The sequence below is a fragment of the Apodemus sylvaticus genome, chromosome 5 (genome assembly GCF_947179515.1).
Source record: "Apodemus sylvaticus chromosome 5, mApoSyl1.1, whole genome shotgun sequence".
NCBI lineage: Eukaryota > Metazoa > Chordata > Mammalia > Rodentia > Muridae > Apodemus > Apodemus sylvaticus.
This window is the reverse complement of record NC_067476.1, coordinates 67,764,365-67,783,957: the sequence shown is the minus strand read 5'-3', so window position 1 is coordinate 67,783,957 and position 19,593 is coordinate 67,764,365. Positions and strand designations below refer to the sequence as shown.

General features: G+C 38.4%; 1 protein-coding gene across 1 annotated transcript; it reads left to right on the top strand.

Annotated features, from left to right (window-relative positions):
• Nucleotides 1–1,629: 1,629 nt before the first annotated feature.
• Nucleotides 1,630–2,529, top strand: LOC127684805 (olfactory receptor 1052-like). The gene has a single exon (XM_052181634.1). It carries the CDS (start codon nt 1,630–1,632, stop codon nt 2,527–2,529), a length of 900 nt encoding a protein of 299 aa, XP_052037594.1.
• The last annotated feature ends 17,064 nt before the right edge of the window (nt 2,530–19,593 follow it).

Here is a 19,593-nt window from a genome sequence, read left to right as displayed (position 1 = left end):
CTTATATAAAGTCATTTATTGCAAAGATTAGATGTGACGGATTGAATGAAAACTCCTAATGTTGTTTAAATCTTTTTAATACATACCTCTTTTTATTAGATATATTATTTATTTAATTTAAAATGTTGTACCCTTTCCTGGATTCCCACATCCTCAAAAAAATCCCCTAACCCACGCTCTCTTCTCCTGCTCACCAATCCACCCACTCGTGCTTTCATGCTAACCATCTCAGGACCAACGGCCTCTCCTCCCTTTGATGGCCAACAAGGCCATCCTCTGATGCATATGCATCTGGAGCCATGGGTCCCTTTATGTGTATTATTTGGTTCACGAGATTCATACACACTAATTCACATTAAAATACTGTGTTGACATGTGAGTCAGAGGAAGAACATGCAAGGCAAAATATTCACAATCAAGTGTTCTTTCAAGATGAGAAGAAAAAAGAAAGAGTGCTGAAAGTCAAATAAATTATATTGTTCTTTTAGGAGAATAGGCTTATTCTTAAAGTCAATACAGTTTGGAGGCTCAAAGGGGATATTTGGCTACAAAATCTTTCACACTTAGGGCTGCTATTAGGAGTATGGCCTCCTCATGGCCATGTGGATTCCACCTAGGTAATCAGATAGTGTCATGCTACTGACTTACAAACTAAAAGTAAATGAATCTGCATTACTTAAAGTCACAATTTTTCAGTAAACTTTGGTAGTCATTGCGATAAAAACAGGAAATTAATCCCATTTGTATTATAGCACTCATCTTTTCCTTCTATTATCTGTCCTACTTTAATGTATATATGATACTCTGTTGCTTATCAATACATGATTAGGTTGCTAACAGTACATCAGTTGCTTCAAGTCATGACACTGCTGATTTAAGTGATCCATCCTTTCAAAGGAATCAGTTCATAAAAGTAAGTCCTAGACATTTATTGGATGTTTTAGAATGCATACACACTCTCTCTCTCTCTCTCTCTCTCTCTCTCTCTCTCTCTCTCTCTCTCTCTCTCTCTCTCTCTCCCTCTCTCTCTCTCATATTTACCTTCCAAACAGTGAATTGAAAATGGATCATTTCAGAAGGACTTAGGGGAAGTTCTACCTTACCTTTTTGAAAAGTCAATATACACACAGTTGCAGGTTTTGCTGTTTCACACAATGTATTATCTTTTCACAATGTACGTTCAAGAGTGCTTTATTATTTTTAGTTCTGACAACATTGCTAGAATGCAAAAAGAAAATTGAACAAAAAATGTGAAGGCAAGAAGTGTGACACAAGATGACACTCATGATAACCATTCTTCGAAGAACAGATGAAAATATTGACCTACACATTTGACTTGGCTCAGGTTCCCTGTATTAGATGTGTCAAATGTGTCAGACATCTAGGCAAATGGTAAGAAAATATTTGAGGTGATGTGTTTGGATAGGGAAGTCAGTCTCAGCATATAGATTTTGTAGCCTATATATGGAATATTGCTGACATTTTTTTTTCTTCAACTACCACAGGGTAATCTCTTTGTGTGTCACACAATGATGGCTCTCAGATCCTGGAAGAAATATGTTTAGGTACTTAATTTTTATATAAGTCTCATGGAAATATTTTGTAACAAAGAACTGTTCAACCAAAAGTATGGCTGCTAGGAATAATACAGATGTGAAGGAATTCATATTCCTTGGCTTAACAGAAAATTCCAATTGGCAGATTCCTCTCTTTTTGCTTTTCAGCATAATTTATTTAATCATGGGTAACTGGGGAATGATCTTCTTGATCTGGTTGAATGCCCACCTTTGTACCCCAATGTACTTCTTTCTTGGTAATCTCTCTTTCTGTGACATCTGCTACTCCACTGTTATTGCTCCTAAGATGCTCATCAATATCCTTTCAGAACACAAGTCTTGTAGACTCCATTCCTGTGTTCTTCAGAGTTTCTTTTTTATGGTGTATGTAACCACAGAAGTCACTCTCCTGTCTGTGATGGCTTATGATTGCTGTGTGGCAATTGTAAACCCTTTAATGTACACAGTTATTACGGCGTTCAGCATCTGCACTCAGATGGTTCTTGCATGTTACCTGGGTGGCCTCATAAATTCCATGGTTCACACAATAGGTTTACTCAGACTAGACTTCTGTGGCCCCAACATTGTGAATCACTTCTTCTGTGACATTCCTCCTCTTTTGAAGCTTGCATGTTCTGATGCACATATCAATGAGACACTGATTTTTGTCTTCTCTGGAGTGATTTCTATTTTCACTTTCAGCATTGTCATGGTGTCCTATATCCACATTATCATTTCCATCCTGATAATCTGCTCAATTGAGGGGAGGTGTAGGGCCTTCTCCACCTGTGCCTCACACCTGGCAGCTGTGACATTATTTTATGGTTCTGGGACATTAAGTTATATCCAGCCAAGCTCTCAGTACTCTATGGAACAGGAAAAAGTATCTGCTGTATTTTACATCTTGGTCATCCCTATGTTGAATCCTCTGATTTACAGCCTGAGGAACAAGGATGTAAATAAAAGAGGTTGAATTTTAGGGGGAGTAACACCTCTTGAATCTGTCATTTCCTCTAGCTTTGAAAACTTGATGCTTATTGAATCATCTCTGCATCCCTGGGATGAAGCCTACTTGATTGTCGTAAATGATCTTTTGGATGTATTCTTTGATTTCGTAGATGAGAATCATATTGAGTATATTTGCATCTATATTCATAAGTGAAACTGTTCTGAAATTCTTTCTTTGTTGGCTCTTTGTGTGGTTTAGGTATCAGAGTAACCATGGCTTCATAGAATGCATTAGGTACTGTTCCTTCTGTTTTGAAGATTTGACTTGTGCTTACATGGGAATTTGCAAACAGAATCCAAGAATATATCAAAAAGATCATTTACCACAATCAAGTAGGTTTCTTTCCATTGATGCAGAGATGGTTCAATATACAGAATTCCATAAATATAATCTACTATGTAAACAAACTCAAAGAAAATAACCACATGATTATTTTCTTATATGCTGGCAAAATAGAATTTGACAAAATAGCCTTTGACAAAAAAGAATTCCCCTTCATGTTAGAAGTCTTGGAGATATGAGTAATTCAAGACACATATGTAAACTTAAAAAAAGCACCAGCAGACTAACAACCCCACAACATTTTAAGTTGAGAGAAACTTGAAACCATCCCACTTCAATCAGGGACAAGACAAGGCTCCCTACTCTTTCCCTATTTATTCAATATAGTATTCAGTTTTAGCTAGAGCAATTAGAATAATCAAACTTACATTGTTAAGATTTATCAGTCACTTATAAGAATTAGATCGATTTTAAAGTAAATATATTTAAGTAAATTTATTTATTAAATACTATCTTCTGATTCTCTTTTTTCTTTTTAGTGTTTGAGAAAGGAGTTCTCTGTATAGCCCTGGCTGTAGTGGAACTCACTGTGTAGACCAACGTGGCCTCGAACTCAGAACTCTGCCTCCCACATGCTGGGATTAAAGGCATGGGCCACCACTGTCTGGCTATTAAATACTATATTATCTCAGAAAAAAATCTTAAAATTTTCTAGAGGGATGACTTTTATGGATCCTTTTATTTGTGTCTACATAAAGTTGCTATAAAAGTTGTTATTGTCTCTCAGTTTGTTTATAATTTTAATAGTGTGCTGACTGTCTATATAAATATAAAGTTCATTCCTTACAGTTTAATATAAATAACTTTTTTGAAATCATTATATTGTTTCAAATGCTTGGACATACAAATTTTACCAGCATGTGGAAATAAAATTCCTTTCTAGCAGAAGCAAGGAAAAGAACATTTTGAGTTTAACAAAATATAGCAGTTTGGTATTATATGTTGCTTTAAAATAAAGATGTCTTCAATATCTGATTATGACTAGCTAAACAAGATCCTGAGATATAGACCAAGTATAAGGGTAAAACCAAATACTGTTATTCTACTTAAATGATGTAGCAATAAAAAAATACTCCTGAAAACATCCATTATACTCATTGCCTTGTTCAGCCATCCTCAGAGATGCATATCCCTGAATCAGATGGGAGTTCTTGGCCACCCCATCTCCACTTCCCTTTGTTTTAGGGAGGGTGCTTCTCCACTCACTCATGCACCCCACTAGCATCTCCCTTTCCTGTGGCATCAAGTTATTCCAGGATTAAGTGCATCCTTTCCCTCTGAGGTCAGATAAGGCTGTCCTCTGCGACATCTATATTGGGGTCCAGGGACCATGCATCTCTTTGGTTGGTTTAGACTCTGAGAGCTCAGAGGGGTCCGGGTTAGTTGATACTGTGGTTCTTCCTATGTGGTTTTAATCCATTTCAGCTCCTTCAGTCCTTCCCCTAACTTTTCCATAAGAGTCCCTGACCTCAGTCTAATGGTTGGTTGCAAATATCTATATGGTCTCTGTCAGCTGCTGGTTGCCTAGGCTCTAGTCTCCTATCTGCACAAACAACATGGCATACGTAATAATGTAGGGGTTTGTTGCCTGCACATGGGATGGCTACCAAGTTGGGCCAGTCACTGGATAGCATTTCTTCCAGTGTCTGCTCCATTTTTTCCCTGCATTTCCTTTAGACAGGAACAATTCTGGGTCAAGAATTTTGAAGATGGATTGTTGACCTCATGTCTCAAATCATGGCCATGTCTAACTATTGGATATGGTCTACAGAGTGAGGTAACACAGACTCAAATTTACATACATGGTTTGTCCTCACTGATAGATAGATAGTAGCCAAGCGGTTCAAAATACCCATGATACAAGTCGCAGATTATATAAAGCTTAACAATAAGGAAGACCCAGGTGCAGATAATTCAGTTCCTCTTTTTTTTTAATTATATATTTTTATTTTCTATATTCTTTGTTTACATTCCAAATGATATCCCCTTTCCCAGTTCCCTCCTCCCCATATGTCCCATAAACCTTCTCTCTACTCATTCTCCAATCACCTCTCTCCTTTTTCTCTGTCTTGATACTCCCCTCCAATGCTAGATCAAGCCTTTCCAGGATCAGGGTCCTCTCCTTACTTCTTCTTCTTTTTTTTTTTTTTTGATTTCTTTTTTTTTTATTCGATATATTTTTTATTTACATTTCAAATGATTTCCCCTTTTCTAGACCCCCACTCCCCGAAAGTCCTGTAAGCCCCCTTCTCTCCCCCTGTCCTCCCACCCACCCCTTCCCACTTCCCCGTTCTGGATTTGCCGAATACTGCTTCACTGAGTCTTTCCAGAACAAGGGGCCACTCCTCTTTTCTTCTTGTACCTCATTTGATGTGTGGATTATGTTTTGGGTATTCCAGTTTTCTAGGTTAATATCCACTTATTAGTGAGTGCATACCATGATTCACCTTTTGAGTCTGGGTTACCTCACTTAGTATGATGTTCTCCAGCTCCATCCATTTGCCTAAGAATTTCATGAATTCATTGTTTCTAATGGCTGAATAGTATTCCATTGTGTATATATACCACATTTTTTGCATCCACTCTTCTGATGAGGGACACCTGGGTTCTTTCCAGCATCTGGCAATTATAAATAGGGCTGCTATGAACATAGTAGAGCATGTATCCTTATTACATGGTGGGGAATCCTCTGGGTATATGCCCATGAGTGGTATAGCAGGATCTTCTGGAAGTGAGGTGCCCAAAGGACACCATCAAGAGGACAAATCGGCAACCAACAAATTGGGAAAAGATCTTCACCAATCCTACATCAGATAGAGAGCTAATATCCAATATATATAAAGAACTCACGAAGTTAGACTCCAGAAAACCAAACAACCCTATTAAAAAATGGGGAACAGAGTTAATCAAAGAATTCTCACCTGAACGGATGGCAGAGAAGCATCTTAAAAAAATGCTCAACTTCATTAGTCATTAGGGAAATGCAAATCAAAACAACGCTGAGATTTCACCTTACACCAGTCAGAATGGCTAAGATTAAAAATTCAGGAGACAGCAGGTGTTGGCGAGGGTGTGGAGAAAGAGGAACACTCCTCCACTGCTGGAGGGGTTGCAAATTGGTACAACCACTCTGGAAATCAGTCTGGCGTTTCCTCCGAAACCTGGGCACCTCTCCTTACTTCTTAAGGGGAAGAAAATAATCGCAAGAGGCAGAGGGAGGGACCTAGGTGGGAGAGGAAAGGAGGATGGCAAAAGGAGGGTGCAGGAGCAGGTCTGTGGAGGTGACAGGAGAGAAGCCCAGAGGGCCAGGAGAATGAATGAAAATTGGTGGCAGTTTGAGATGAAGGCAGGGGAGAACCTCAGAAAGTCTCAGACATCAGAGATGGAAGAGGCTCGCCAGACAAATTGGGATGACCTTAGCTGAAATGCCCAACAGTAGGGAGATGGAGCTCAAAGAATTTGACCTTTCTTTCTGGGACAGGTTCAATCCCATTGTATACTCTTGGGTCCTATGCATTAAGGGTAAAGTTGATTTCCTAACAAAAGTTCTTGCTTTCTGTACAGAGGCAACTCAGCAGTGCCATCCATTATATCATCAAAACACTGTTGCTCTCCACTTTCAAACCTGCTGGAGTGATTGTGGGGAACTGCTTGGTATATACCATCCCATGAATGTGCTCCCGTGACAGTTAAACTGTGGGGCTTACATATTGCCTTGAAATTTGTGGCATTTATTTTTCTGTTGTTTGTGCTTCTTACTACCCTAGGGAGGCTTTCCTTTTTTTATTCTTTATTTACATTTCAAATGATATACCCATTCCTGGATCCCCCTCCCTGAAAGGCCCATAAACCCTCTTCCTTCCCCCTGTTCCCCAATTACCCCCTTCCTGCTTCCCTATCCTGGTATCACCCTACACTGCTCCACTGAGCCTTTCCAGGATCAGAGGCCTCTCCTTCCTTCTTCTTGGGCATCATTAGATATATGAATTGTTTCTTGAGTACTCTGAGCTTCTGGGCTAATATCTGCTTATCAGTGAGTGCATACCATGTGTGTTCTTTTGGATTGGGTTGCTTCACTCAGGATAACATTCTCCAGTTCCACCCACTTGCCTAAGAATTTCATGAATTCATTGTTTTTAATATCTGAGTAGTAATCCATAGTGTAAATATACCACATTTTCTGTATCCATTCCTCCATTGAGGGATATCTGGGTTCTTTCTAGCTTCTGGCTATTATAAATAGGGCTGCTCTAAACATAGTAGAGCATGTGTTTTTATTACATGATGGGGAGACTTTCTGAGATGTTGAATTATATTTACAATTTTGGGATTGTGAAAACCTTTACAAATGACAAAGCTCCTGTTTACACATGTAAGGATTTGAAAAATAATATTTGAATAATTGTATTTATTTTACCATGTTTTCCTCATTGTACATTTGCCACCTTATATTTTGTTACCTCTTAATTTTCCCTGCTCTGTATGACTTGGAATGGGTTGCTTATACTTTCTCATTGCTTAGGAAATTCATTGCTACACTTATTTTAGGTATTGCCATATATGTCAGTTTTAGTTATTGCTCTGGTACAAATGCTCATCATATAAATTTCTTATCTCAGAATTTTTCATTGACATTGATTACTCAGGAAAAAAGAGATAGAGGATTGGCATGTACAGTCCGTGTTCTAGAGGAAGCTATTCCTTTTATATGGGCACCCAAATTTAGAATATTCAGACTTGCCTAACCACTTCCTGCCATTTTAATTTTAAATAGATTTGTGTTACACTTCTGCCTTGATTCAGAGATGTATTGAAAACAGGATCAGAATCAGAAGTATGGAATAGCTTTCAACTTTCAGTTGGTATGAACACACTTCATTCCCAGGTTAGTTCCATTAGTCATGTTAGACTACAATTTTTCACCCGAGGAGGTAGACAGTTTTCTCATCACTTCAGTTAAAATTGTAAAGGATAATTGTTTGGGGAACTTTTACACTAATTTATGAAATGCAATTGGAAAAATTGTTTTAATTCTATTTCTGCTTCTAGTCATCTTCAAACATCTGGTAGCTGCCATCCTCTGATCCAAGAGAGATATTCATACACTACATTTAACAAATTTAAAATGGAAATATGTTGGGTGCCATGCAACAGGAACAGCAAAAGAGCTTTAAAACTTATAAAATTCTATACTCTAGTTAGCACAATCACAATGGCTGTTCCTCAGAAAGACTATGCATTTTGAGGACTTTATGCACTTGTGTTGTTTTGCTCTGCATGTTTCCCTTGCATCCCTTGTAATCTATATATTGAATGAAAACTATAAGTGGATTTTCAGTCCTTCACTGGGCAATGTTATTGGAACATACAATATTAGTTATCAGACTTTTTCAAGCATTGCTGCTGGAGCAGATTAATGATTCAACTGCCACCCTTAGAAAGAATTGGAGATATAGATTGTTTGAAAAGTTAGGTTAAAAGATTTTTACTAGTGGTTTTGATGTAGAAAACCAAATTCAACAATTTTGATTTCAACAACAACAACAAAAAAAAAACCACTTTAATTATTGAGTGAGGGATATTTTTTAATGTCAGGGAAAAAGAACAATGGCAACCAGTCTAGCATTGTCTGATCGTCTTCTTAAAGGATGACTAGTGATCAAGGTTATGATTATTCTCTTGCACTGATTACTGCAATCAGCCTCCTAATTTGATCTAATAAAAAGCTGTTAATGTGCAGATGTACATCCAAAGATTTAAAGTAGAAAGATAAATTTAAAGATAAATTGTAAAATAATTGATCCTTTCCTTGTAACCACATATTACAGCCTGTCAATAAGAAAAAATAGATGAGAAAAATATCTTGATTGTTTCCACTTTGTTAATCTATAACTAGTTGTTTAATTAAAAGTGAATGTGGGTTCTTAGAAACAATTTGTTTTTTCCATAATTCATAAAACATTTGATAATGTAGCTGTATTTCATAAGATATTTTTTCTCATGGATGAATTGTAATCATTCACTAGAAGAAAACTATAATGCAATCATGTAGCATTTTATAATCCTTAGAACATATTTCTGGGATATATACACTCTGAGGGAAAAATAAAATAATGGACACTTGATTTTTTTCAACTGTATGTTATGTGTGTATGACCCTTTCATCCTGTTTTCTTTTTTTTTTTTAATTTTTTTATTCGATATAATTTATTTACATTTCAAATGATTTCCCCTTTCCTAGCCCCCCCCCACTCCCCGAAAGTTCCATAAGCCCCCTTCTCTTCCCCTGTCCTCCCTCTCACCCCTTCCCACTTCCCTGTTCTGGTTTTGCCGAATACTGTTTCACTGAGTCTTTCCAGAACCAGGGGCCACTCCTCCTTTCTTCTTGTGTCTCATTTGATGTGTGGATTATGTTTTGGGTATTCCAGTTTTCCAGGTTAATAACCACTTATTAGTGAGTGCATACCATGATTCACCTTTTGAGTCTGGGTTACCTCACTTAGTATGATGTTCTCTAGCTCCATCCATTTGCCTAAGAATTTCATGAATTCATTGTTTCTAATGGCTGAATAGTACTCCATTGTGTAGATATACCACATTTTTTGCATCCACTCTTCTGTTGAGGGATACCTGGGTTCTTTCCAGCATCTGGCAATTATAAATAGGGCTGCTATGAACATAGTAGAGCATGTATCCTTATTACATGGTGGGGAATCCTCTGGATATATGCCCAGGAGTGGTATAGCAGGATCTTCTGGAAGTGAGGTGCCCAGTTTTCGGAGGAACCGCCAGACTGATTTTCAGAGTGGTTGTACCAATTTGCAACCCCACCAGGAGTGGATGAGTGTTCCTCTTTCTCCACACCCTCTCCAACACCTGCTGTCTCCTGAATTTTTAATCTTAGCCATTCTGACTGGTGTAAGATGAAATCTTAGGGTTGTTTTGATTTGCATTTCCCTAATGACTAATGAAGTTGAGCATTTTTTAAGATGCTTCTCTGCCATCTGAAGTTCTTCAGGTGAGAATTTTTGTTTAACTCTGTACCCCATTTTTTAATAGGGTTGTTCAGTTTTCTGGAGTCTAACTTCTTGAGTTCTTTATATATATTGGATATTAGCCCTCTATCTGATGTAGGATTGGTGAAGCTCTTTTCCCAATTTGTTGGTTGCCGATCTGTCCTCTTGATGGTGTCCTTTGCCTTACAGAAACTCTGTAACCTTATGAGGTCCCATTTGTCAATTCTTGCTCTTAGAGCATACGCTATTGGTGTTCTGTTCAAAAACTTTCTCCCTGTACCGGTGTCCTCAAGGGTCTTCCCCAGTTTCTTTTCTATTAGCTTCAGAGTGTCTGGCTTTATGTGGAGATCCTTGATCCATTTGGATTTGAGCTTAGTACAAGGAGACAAGGATGAATCAATTCACATTCTTCTGCATGCTGACCTCCAGTTGAACCAGCACCATTTGTTGAAAAGGCTATCTTTTTTCCACTGGATGTTTTCAGCCTCTTTGTCGAGGATCAAGTGGCCATAGGTGTGTGGGCTCATTTCTGGATCTTCAATCCTGTTCCATTGATCCTCCTGCCTGTCACTGTACCAATACCATGCAGTTTTTAACACTATTGCTCTGTAGTATTGCTTGAGGTCAGGGTACTGATTCCCCCAGATTTTCTTTTGTTGCTGAGAATAGTTTTAGCTATCCTGGTTTTTTGTTGTTCCAGATGAATTTGATAATTGCTCTTTCTAACTCTGTGAAGAATTGAGTTGGGATTTTGATGGGTATTCCATTGAATCTGTATATTGCTTTTGGCAAAATGGCCATTTTAACTATATTGATTCCACCGATCCATGAGCATGGGAGGTTGTCCCATTTTTTGAGTCTTCTTCCATTTCCTTCTTCAGAGTCTTGAAGTTCTTGTCATACAGATCTTTCACATGTTTGGTAAGAGTCACCCCAAGATACTTTATACTGTTTGTGGCTATTGTGAAGGGGGTCATTTCCCTAATTTCTTTCTCAGCCTGCTTATCCTTTGAGTATAGGAAGGCCACTGATTTGCTTGAGTTGATTTTATAACCTGCCACTTTTCTGAAGTTGTTTATCAGCTGTAGGAGCTCTCTAGTGGAGTTCTTTGGGTCACTTAGGTAGACGATCATGTCGTCTGCAAATAATGATAGTTTGACTTCTTCCTTTCCAATTTGTATCCCTTTGACCTCCTTATGTTGTCGAATTGCCCGAGCTAGCACCTCAAGTACAATACTGAAAAGATAAGGAGAAAGGGGGCAGCCTTGTCTGGTCCCTGATTTCAGTGGGATTGCTTCAAGTTTCTCTCCATTTAGTTTGATGCTGGCTACCGGGTTGCTGTATATTGCTTTTACTATGTTTAGGTATGGGCCTTGAATTCCTGTTCTCTCCAAGACTTTAAGCATGAAAGGATGCTGAATTTTGTCAAATGCTTTTTCAGCATCCAATGAAATGACCATGTGGTTTTGTTCTTTGAGTTTGTTTATGTAGTGGATTGTATTGATGGATTTCCGTATAATGAACCAACCCTGCATTCCCGGGATAAAGCCTACTTGATCATGGTGGATGATCGTTTTGATGTGTTCTTGGATTCGGTTGGCAAGAATTTTATTGAGTATTTTTGCATCGATGTTCATAAGGGAAATTGGTCTGAAGTTCTCTTTCTTTGTTGGATCTCTGTGTGGCTTTGGCATCAGCGTAATTGTGGCTTCATAGAAGGAATTGGGTAGTGTTCCTTCTGTTTCTATTTTGTGGAATAGTTTGAAGAGTATTGGTGTCAACTCTTCTTTGAAGGTCTGGTAGAATTCTGCACTGAAACCATCTGGTCCTGTGCTTTTTTTGGTTGGAAGACTTTCTATGACTCCTTCTATTTCTTTAGGCTTTATGGGACTGTTTAGATGGTCTAGTTGGTCCTGATTTAATTTTGGTATTTGGTATCTGTCAAGGAAATTGTCCATTTCTTCCAGATTCTCCAGTTGTGTTGAGTACAGGCTCTTGTAGTAGGATCTGATGATTTTTTGGATTTCCTCAGTTTCCGTTGTTATTTCTCCCTTTTCATTTCTAATTTTGTTAATTTGGATACTTTCTCTGTGCCCTTTGGTCAGTCTGGCTAAGGGTTTATCTATCTTGTTGATATTCTCAAAGAACCAGTTCCTGGTTTTGTTGATTTTTTGTATGGTTCTCTTTGTTTCTACTTGAATGATTTCGGCCCTGAGTTTGATGATTTCCTGCCTTCTACTCCTCCTGGGTGAAATAGCTTCTTTTTGTTCTAGGGCTTTCAGGTGTGTCATTAAGCTGGTAATGTATGCTCTCTCCATTTTCTTTTTGGAGGCACTCAGGGCTATGAGTTTTCCTCTTAGCACTGCTTTCATTGTGTCCCATAGATTTGGGTATGTTGTGTTTTCATTTTCATTGTGTTCTAAAAAGTCTTTAATTTCTTTCTTTATTTCTTCCTTGACCAAGGTATCATTGAGTAGAGTATTGTTCAATTTCCACGTGTATGTGTGTTTTCTATTTTTTCTGTTGCTATTGAAGACCACTTTTACTCCATAGTGATCAGATAGGAGGCATGGGATTAGTTCGATCTTCTTATATTTGTTGAGGTATGTCTTGTGACCAATTATATGGTCGATTTTGGAGAAGGTACCATGAGGTGCTGAAAAAAAGGTATATTCTTTTGTTTTAGGATAGAATGTTCTATATATATCTGTTAAATCTAATTGGTCCAAAGCTTCAATTAGTTTCATTGTTTCCTTGTTTAGTTTCTGTTTTCCTGATCGGTCCATTGAGGAAAGTGCAGTGTTGAAGTCACCCACAATTATTGTGTTAGGTGCAATGTGTGCTTTGAGTTTTAATAAAGTTTTTTTTATGAAAGAGGGTGCCCTTGCATTTGGAGCATAGATGTTCAGGATTGAGAGTTCTTCTTGTTGTATTTTTCCTTTGACCAGCAAGAAGTGTCCCTCAGAGTCTCTTATGATGACTTTGGGTTGAAAGTCAATTTTATCTGATATTAAAATGGCTACTCCAGCTTGTTTCCTGAGACCATTTGCTTGTAAAATTGTCTTCCAGCCTTTTACTCTAAGGTAGTGTTTGTCTTTGACCCTGAGGTGTGTTTCCTGTAAGCAGCAAAATGTAGGGTCCTGTTTACGTATCCATTCAGTTAGTCTGTGTCTTTTTATTGGGGCATTAAGTCCATTGATGTTAAGAGATATTAAGGAATAGTGATTGTTACTTCCTATCATTTTTGACGTTATTTTTTAAATTTGATTGCTTAACTTCTTTTGGGTTTGATGAAAGTTTACTATCTTGCTTTTTCCAGGGTGAAGTTTCCCTCCTTGTATTGGTGTTTTCCTCCTATTATCCTTTTTAGGGCTGGGTTTGTGGATAGATATTGGGTAAACTTGGTTTTGTCGTGAAATATCTTAGTTTCTCCATCTATGGTGATTGAGAGTTTTGCTGGATATTGTAGTTTTGGTTGGCATTTGTGTTCTCTTAGAGTCTGCATGAGATCTGCCCAGGACCTTCTAGCCTTCATAGTCTCAGGTGAAAAGTCTGCTGTGATTCTGATAGGTCTTCCTTTATATGTTACTTGGCCTTTTTCTCTTACTGCCTCTAATATTCTTTCTTTGTTTAGAACATTTGGTGTTTTGATTATTATGTGACAGGAAGTATTTCTGTTCTGATCCAGTCTGTTTGGAGTTCTGTAGGCTTCTTGTATATTCATGGGCATCTCTCTCTTTAGGTTAGGGAAGTTTTCTCCCATAATTTTATTGAAGATATTTGCTGGCCCTTTAAGTTGTAAATCTTCACTCTCATCTATGCCTATAATCCTTAGGTTTGGTCATCTCATTGTGTCCTGGATTTCCTGGATGTTTTGGGTTACAAGCTTTTTGCATTTTGCATTTTCTTTAACTGTTGAGTCCATGGTTTCTATGGAATCTTCACCATCTGAGATTCTTTCTTCTATTTCTTGTATTCTGTTGTTGATATTTGCATCTCTGTCCCCTGATTTCTTCCCAAGGCTTTCTATCTCCAAAGTTGTCTCCCTTTGAGTTTTCTTAGTTGTTTCTACTTCTGATTTTAGATCCTGGATGGTTTTGCTTAGCTCCTTCACTTGCTTGTTTGTGCTTTCCTGTAATTCTTTAAGAGATTTTTGTGTTTCCTCTTTCATGACCTCAGCCTGTTGACCAAAGTTCTCCTGTATTTCTTTAAGTGATTTTTGCGTTTCCTCCTTGTTGGCTTTTATATTCTCTTGGATTTCTTTCAATGATTTTTGTGTTTCCCTAGCAAGGGCTTCTAACTTTTGATCCATTTTGTCCTGAATTTCTTTAAGTATGTCCTTCATGTGTTCCTGTACCAGCATCATGACCAGTGATTTTAAATCCAAATCTTGTTTTACTGGTGTGATGGGGTATCCAGGACATGCTGGTAGAGGAGAATTGGGTTCAGATGTTGCCATATTGCCTTGATTTCTGTTAGTGACGTTCCTGCGTTTGCCTTTTGCCATCTAGTTCTCACTGGTGTTACTTGGTCTTGTCAGTGCTGGACTCACCAGTGCAAGCTGCCCCTTCCCCGTTGGCCTCCGGTGCACAGCTTACACCCTGTACTGCCTGTAGACAGGGTGCTGCTGTCCAGGCTGTTCAGATCCCGAAGCAAGCACCTGAAGGCTCCTGCTGGGGCCCTGCAGGATTTACCAGAGCACACCGACTTCTCCCAGCTGGCCACCTGGAAGCCCTCACTAGCCTCTTGAGGGACCTGGAGATGTGGTGGGGCCGCCCAGGCTGATCTGAAGCGGAGAGAGTTGAGCTGAGGGCTTCCGCCTGAGGCCTTGCCCCAGATTGTGTCTGTGGACCAGATGGAGCCTGTGTGCACCCCCAGGGAGCGCCGATGGTGTATGCTGCTGTGGCCTCCCCTGTGTTCTGCTCACTCATCTGGGCAGCCGATTCCCCAACCGGGCTGCTGGTGCACACAAGGTTAGCCTGGTCGCCCAGGCCCTGAGTCCAGGCAAAAGCCGGGAGGCCAAGGTCTGAGCAAAGTTCCCCTAGGGCTATGACTGTTAATTGGGTCCGCCAGGTGACCCGGATGGCCGGCATGCGCGTCTGCGCTCCCCGAAAGCACCGGGAGAGTCTGCTGTGCTAACAACCTCCTGGGCGGGATGACACACAGATGGCCCACCAAGCCGCCCAATTCTTGGGGTCAGTCCTGTGCCTTTTGGGGCCTAGAACCCCGCTCTGTTAGCCTCAGGCTATGCTTGTCAGCCGTCTCTGCCCTCCCGAGCACTCTGGGTCCTATAGGCAAAATGGCGGAGCGTCTGCCGGCCAGGGCAAAAAAACCTCCTGGCTGGTTTGGCACCCCGATGGCTACCCGAACAGCCCAGGGCCTGGGTGCAGGCCAACGCCCGTCGGGCTCAGACCCCTGCGGTGTTGGCCTCGGATTATGTTTGTGTACCTCAGTCTGTCCGATCTCTGGAGTCCGAAATCAAGATGGAGGTGAGTCTCTCCTGACTGGCGGGAGGCCGCGTTCTGAAGTGGCTCGAAAGGCGCTGCACAATCGCAGCTGCTTGCTGCCCGGCTGGTCAGCGAAGGTCAGTGGTCGTGGGCGCAGGGCCTAACTGGACCCTGTGTCGCCTTGGTTCCACTGCTGATGGCCCTTCAGCTGGACCAGCCACTGCTGCACCACCGCCACCGCCGCCGCCGCCCTCTCCTCATCCTGTTTTCTTGACAGCCATGGAGTTACATTACTCATGGTGATATTCTCAAGCTTCACCTGTTTGCCTGTAGAAGTCATGATATCTTTGCTTTTAATTGATTAATAGTACTCCATTGTATCTAAGTATGTACATATGTATGTATGATAAAACTATATATATGCATATAGTTTTTGTTTCCAGTTTCTGACTATTGCAAATAAAAATTCTATGAATATAGTTGATCAAGTGTCTCTGTGGTATATTAAATATTATAGAACTGATAGTGGGGGAAATTGAACTCATTGATTCTGGAGATAACTTCCTGAACAGAACACCAATAACTCATGCTCTAAGATCAACAATATGTGGGACCTCATGAAACTGAGAAGCTTTGATAAGGCAAAGGACATAGTCAATAAGATAAATGTTAGCCTACAGATTAGGAAAGTGTCTTCATCAACCCTATATCTGACAGAGGGATAATATAGAAAATTTACAAAGAACTCAGTGTCTTAGACACCAACAATTCAAATAACCCAATTTTTTAAATTGGGTACAGTGCTTTTGATTATCAAGAACAGTAGTGGGTTTTCGTAATGATTCTATTAACGTTGAAGCCTTTTATATTCCAATGGGTTGTGCTGTTCCCCAAGTAGATACTGTTTTGCTCTACATTTTGTGTCTTGTATGTGTAAGAAATTTAACGAAAATGATTTGTCTCCTTTAAAAAAATAGGGTAGAGTGCTAAGAAGAGAATTCTCAAGAAAGGAATTCCAAATGATTGAGAAACATAAATAAATGTTCAATGTTCAAATACAAATCAAAATGAACCAAGATTCCATTTCACACATGTCTGAGTGGCTAAGACCATGAATTCAAGTGATAGCACCGGTTGGGCCAGATGTATAGCAGAGAGAGCATTCCTCCATTGCTGGTGGGATTGCAAACTTGTACAACCACTTCAGAAATAAATTTGGAAGATTATCAAAAAAAATGGGAATTATTCTACTTCAATCCCTTGCTATACCACTCCTGGGTCTTATCTCATTCATTTGCTTTTTAAAACTTTAACAAAATTAAATATGATATTGAACCAAACTATCACTATTGAGGTGGAGAAAACCAACCAACAGAATAAATATAGGCCAATAAGAGGTATAAGATTCAAAATTAAGTTATTTGCTCACTCAGGAACACCATAAAAACACTAAACTGGAAGCTGTAATGTGTAGACACAGGATTTGGTCAGAACAGTGAAGGCTCTGCATATGCTGCTTCAATCTCAGTTACTTCTTATGAGCTTTGCTCATGTTGGTTAGAATGACAGTTTTCTTAGTGTTCTCTTTTCCCTCTGGCGTTAACAATCTTTCCTTCGAATGCCTCTCTCTCACCTCCTCACCTCATTTCTCTGTCTTCCCTTTTTCCTCAGAAAATGGCAGGCCTCTGATAAATATCAACCCACTTTTTCAAGTAAAGTTGTAGTAGGATTAGGTACGTGTATTATGGCTAGACAAAGTAGCTGAGTTAGGGAAAAGCAATCTGAAGGTAGGCAACACAGTCAGATACAGCCATTGTTACTGCTGTTAGGAGTCCCACATGAAGACCAAACTGCAGAATTGTTGCATATGTGTAAATGGCCTTGGTCCATCCCATACCTATTCTCTGTCAGATCAAACTCTGTGGAACCCTATGGGCTGATAGTATTTGGTTTTGTATGTTTAATTAGGGTTTCTTCTCTGTCTCCTTCAATTTTCCTTTTGCTAATCCTTAGGATTTCCCAAGCTCTGCCAACTATTTGGCTATTTGTTTCTGCATCTGTTCCAATCAGTTACTCAGCCTTTTGGATGAGAGATAAGCTATGTGTCTATCTTTGAGTATATTGGATTATCACTGATAGTGTGATAGGTGGGCTTTCTCTGATGGCATAGGTCTCAAGCTCTGCCAGCCATTTATTGGCCATTCATATTCCTCAGTTGAGAATTCTTTGTTTACCTCGGAACCCCATTTGTTAATAGGGTTATTTGTTTCTCTAGAGTCTAACTTCTAGAGTTCTTTGTATATATCGGATATTAACCCTCTTTCAGATGTAAGGTTGGTAAAGTTTTTTTTCTCAATCTGATGGTTGCAGTTTTGTCCTATTGACAGTGTCCTTTGCACTGCAGAAACTTTGTAATTTTACAAGGTCTCATTTGTCAATTCTTAATCTTAGAGCATAAGCTATTGGTGTTCTGTTCAGGAAATTTTGCCCTGTGCCCATGTGCTCAAGGCTCTTCCATAATTCCTTTTCTGTTAGTTTCATTGTATCAGGTTTTATATGGAGGTCCTTGATCCGCTTGGACTTGAGAATCATACAAGGAAATAAGAATGGATCTATTTGGATTCTTCTCCATGCTAACTGCCAGTTGAGTCAGCACCACTTGTTGAAAATGCTCTCTTTTTGCCATGATTTTAGCTTCTTTGTCAAAGATCAAGTGACCATAGATGTGTGAGTTCATTTCTGAGTCATTAATTCTATTTCATTGATTCCATTGATATACCTGCTTGACATTGTACCAATTCCATGCAGGATTTTTTTTTTTTAAATCACAATTGCTCTGTAGTAAGGCTTGAGGTCCAGGATGGTGATTCTGTTATTTTATTGTAGAGAATAGTTTTCATTATACTGGGTTTTTAGTTATTACAGATAAATTTGGAAAATGCTCTTTCTAACTCTATGAAGAAATGAGTTAGAATTTTGTTGGAGATTTTATTGATTTCTTTTGGCATGATGGTCATTTTTACTATATTAATCCTGTGAGCATGGGAGATATTTCCTTCTTCTGAGGTCTTCTTATTTTTCTTCTTAAATTTTTTTTTATTTATTGAAAAGGGATGTAAATGGAAGTAAAAGTACTTTATTATAAAATGAAAGTTTTACATGGAAAATATATTAGATAAACATGCTGAAATTGACAATTTTCATGAAAAATTAAGGAGTAAAGTGGTAGGCATGTAAAACATTACTAAATCAATTGAAATATGGGATAGAAACATTTTATGATAGAACTGAAGATTTATGTGGAAAATGTTTGTGATAAAATTGTAGAAAATGTAGAAAAATACATTGAAATTGAAGATTATCATGGAAAATTTTATATAGATATAATAATGGTAGGCATAAAAGTATTCCTAAGTTGATTAAAAGTGGAATTATGAACATTTTCTGATAAACTTGATGATTTACATGGAAAATATTTCTGATAAAATTGTAGAAATATAGAGAAAAACATGTTAAAGATTATCATGGAAATTATATAGATAAAATGATAGGCATAAAGATAATTCTAAGTTGATTGAAGGTGGAATTGTAAACACATTCAGATAATATTGAAGATTTACATCGAAAATATTTCTGGTAAAATTCAAGAAATAAAAAGGCAACCATGTTAAAATTGACTATTTCATGGAAAATTTACATAAAGAATGCTTGATGTAAAACTCTTTCTAAATTAATTGAAGGTGGAATTAGAAACATTTGTGATAAAATCAAAGATTTACATTGAAAGAATTTCTGGTGAAATAGAGGATGAAGATAGAAAGACAATAAAATGGAAGGTTATCATGAAAAAATAATGCAGATAAAATGGTAGACATGAAAGAAATTAGTAAATTAATTAAAATGGGAATTGAAGACATTTTCTAATAAAATTGAAGATTTACATGAGAAATATTTCATTAGTCTATGTCTTTTTATTGGGGAGTTGAGTCCTTTGTTGTTAAGAGATATTAGGGGATAGTGATTGTTGCTTCCTGTTATTTTTGATGTTATTTTTATGTTTGTGTGGGTATCTTCTTTTCGGTTTGTTGGAAGATTACTTTCTTGCTTTTTCTAGGATGTAGTTTCCCTCCTTGTATTGGCATTTTCCATCAATTATCCTTTGTAGGTCTGGATTTGTAGACATATTGTGTAAATTTGGTTTTATCATGGAATATTTTGGTTTC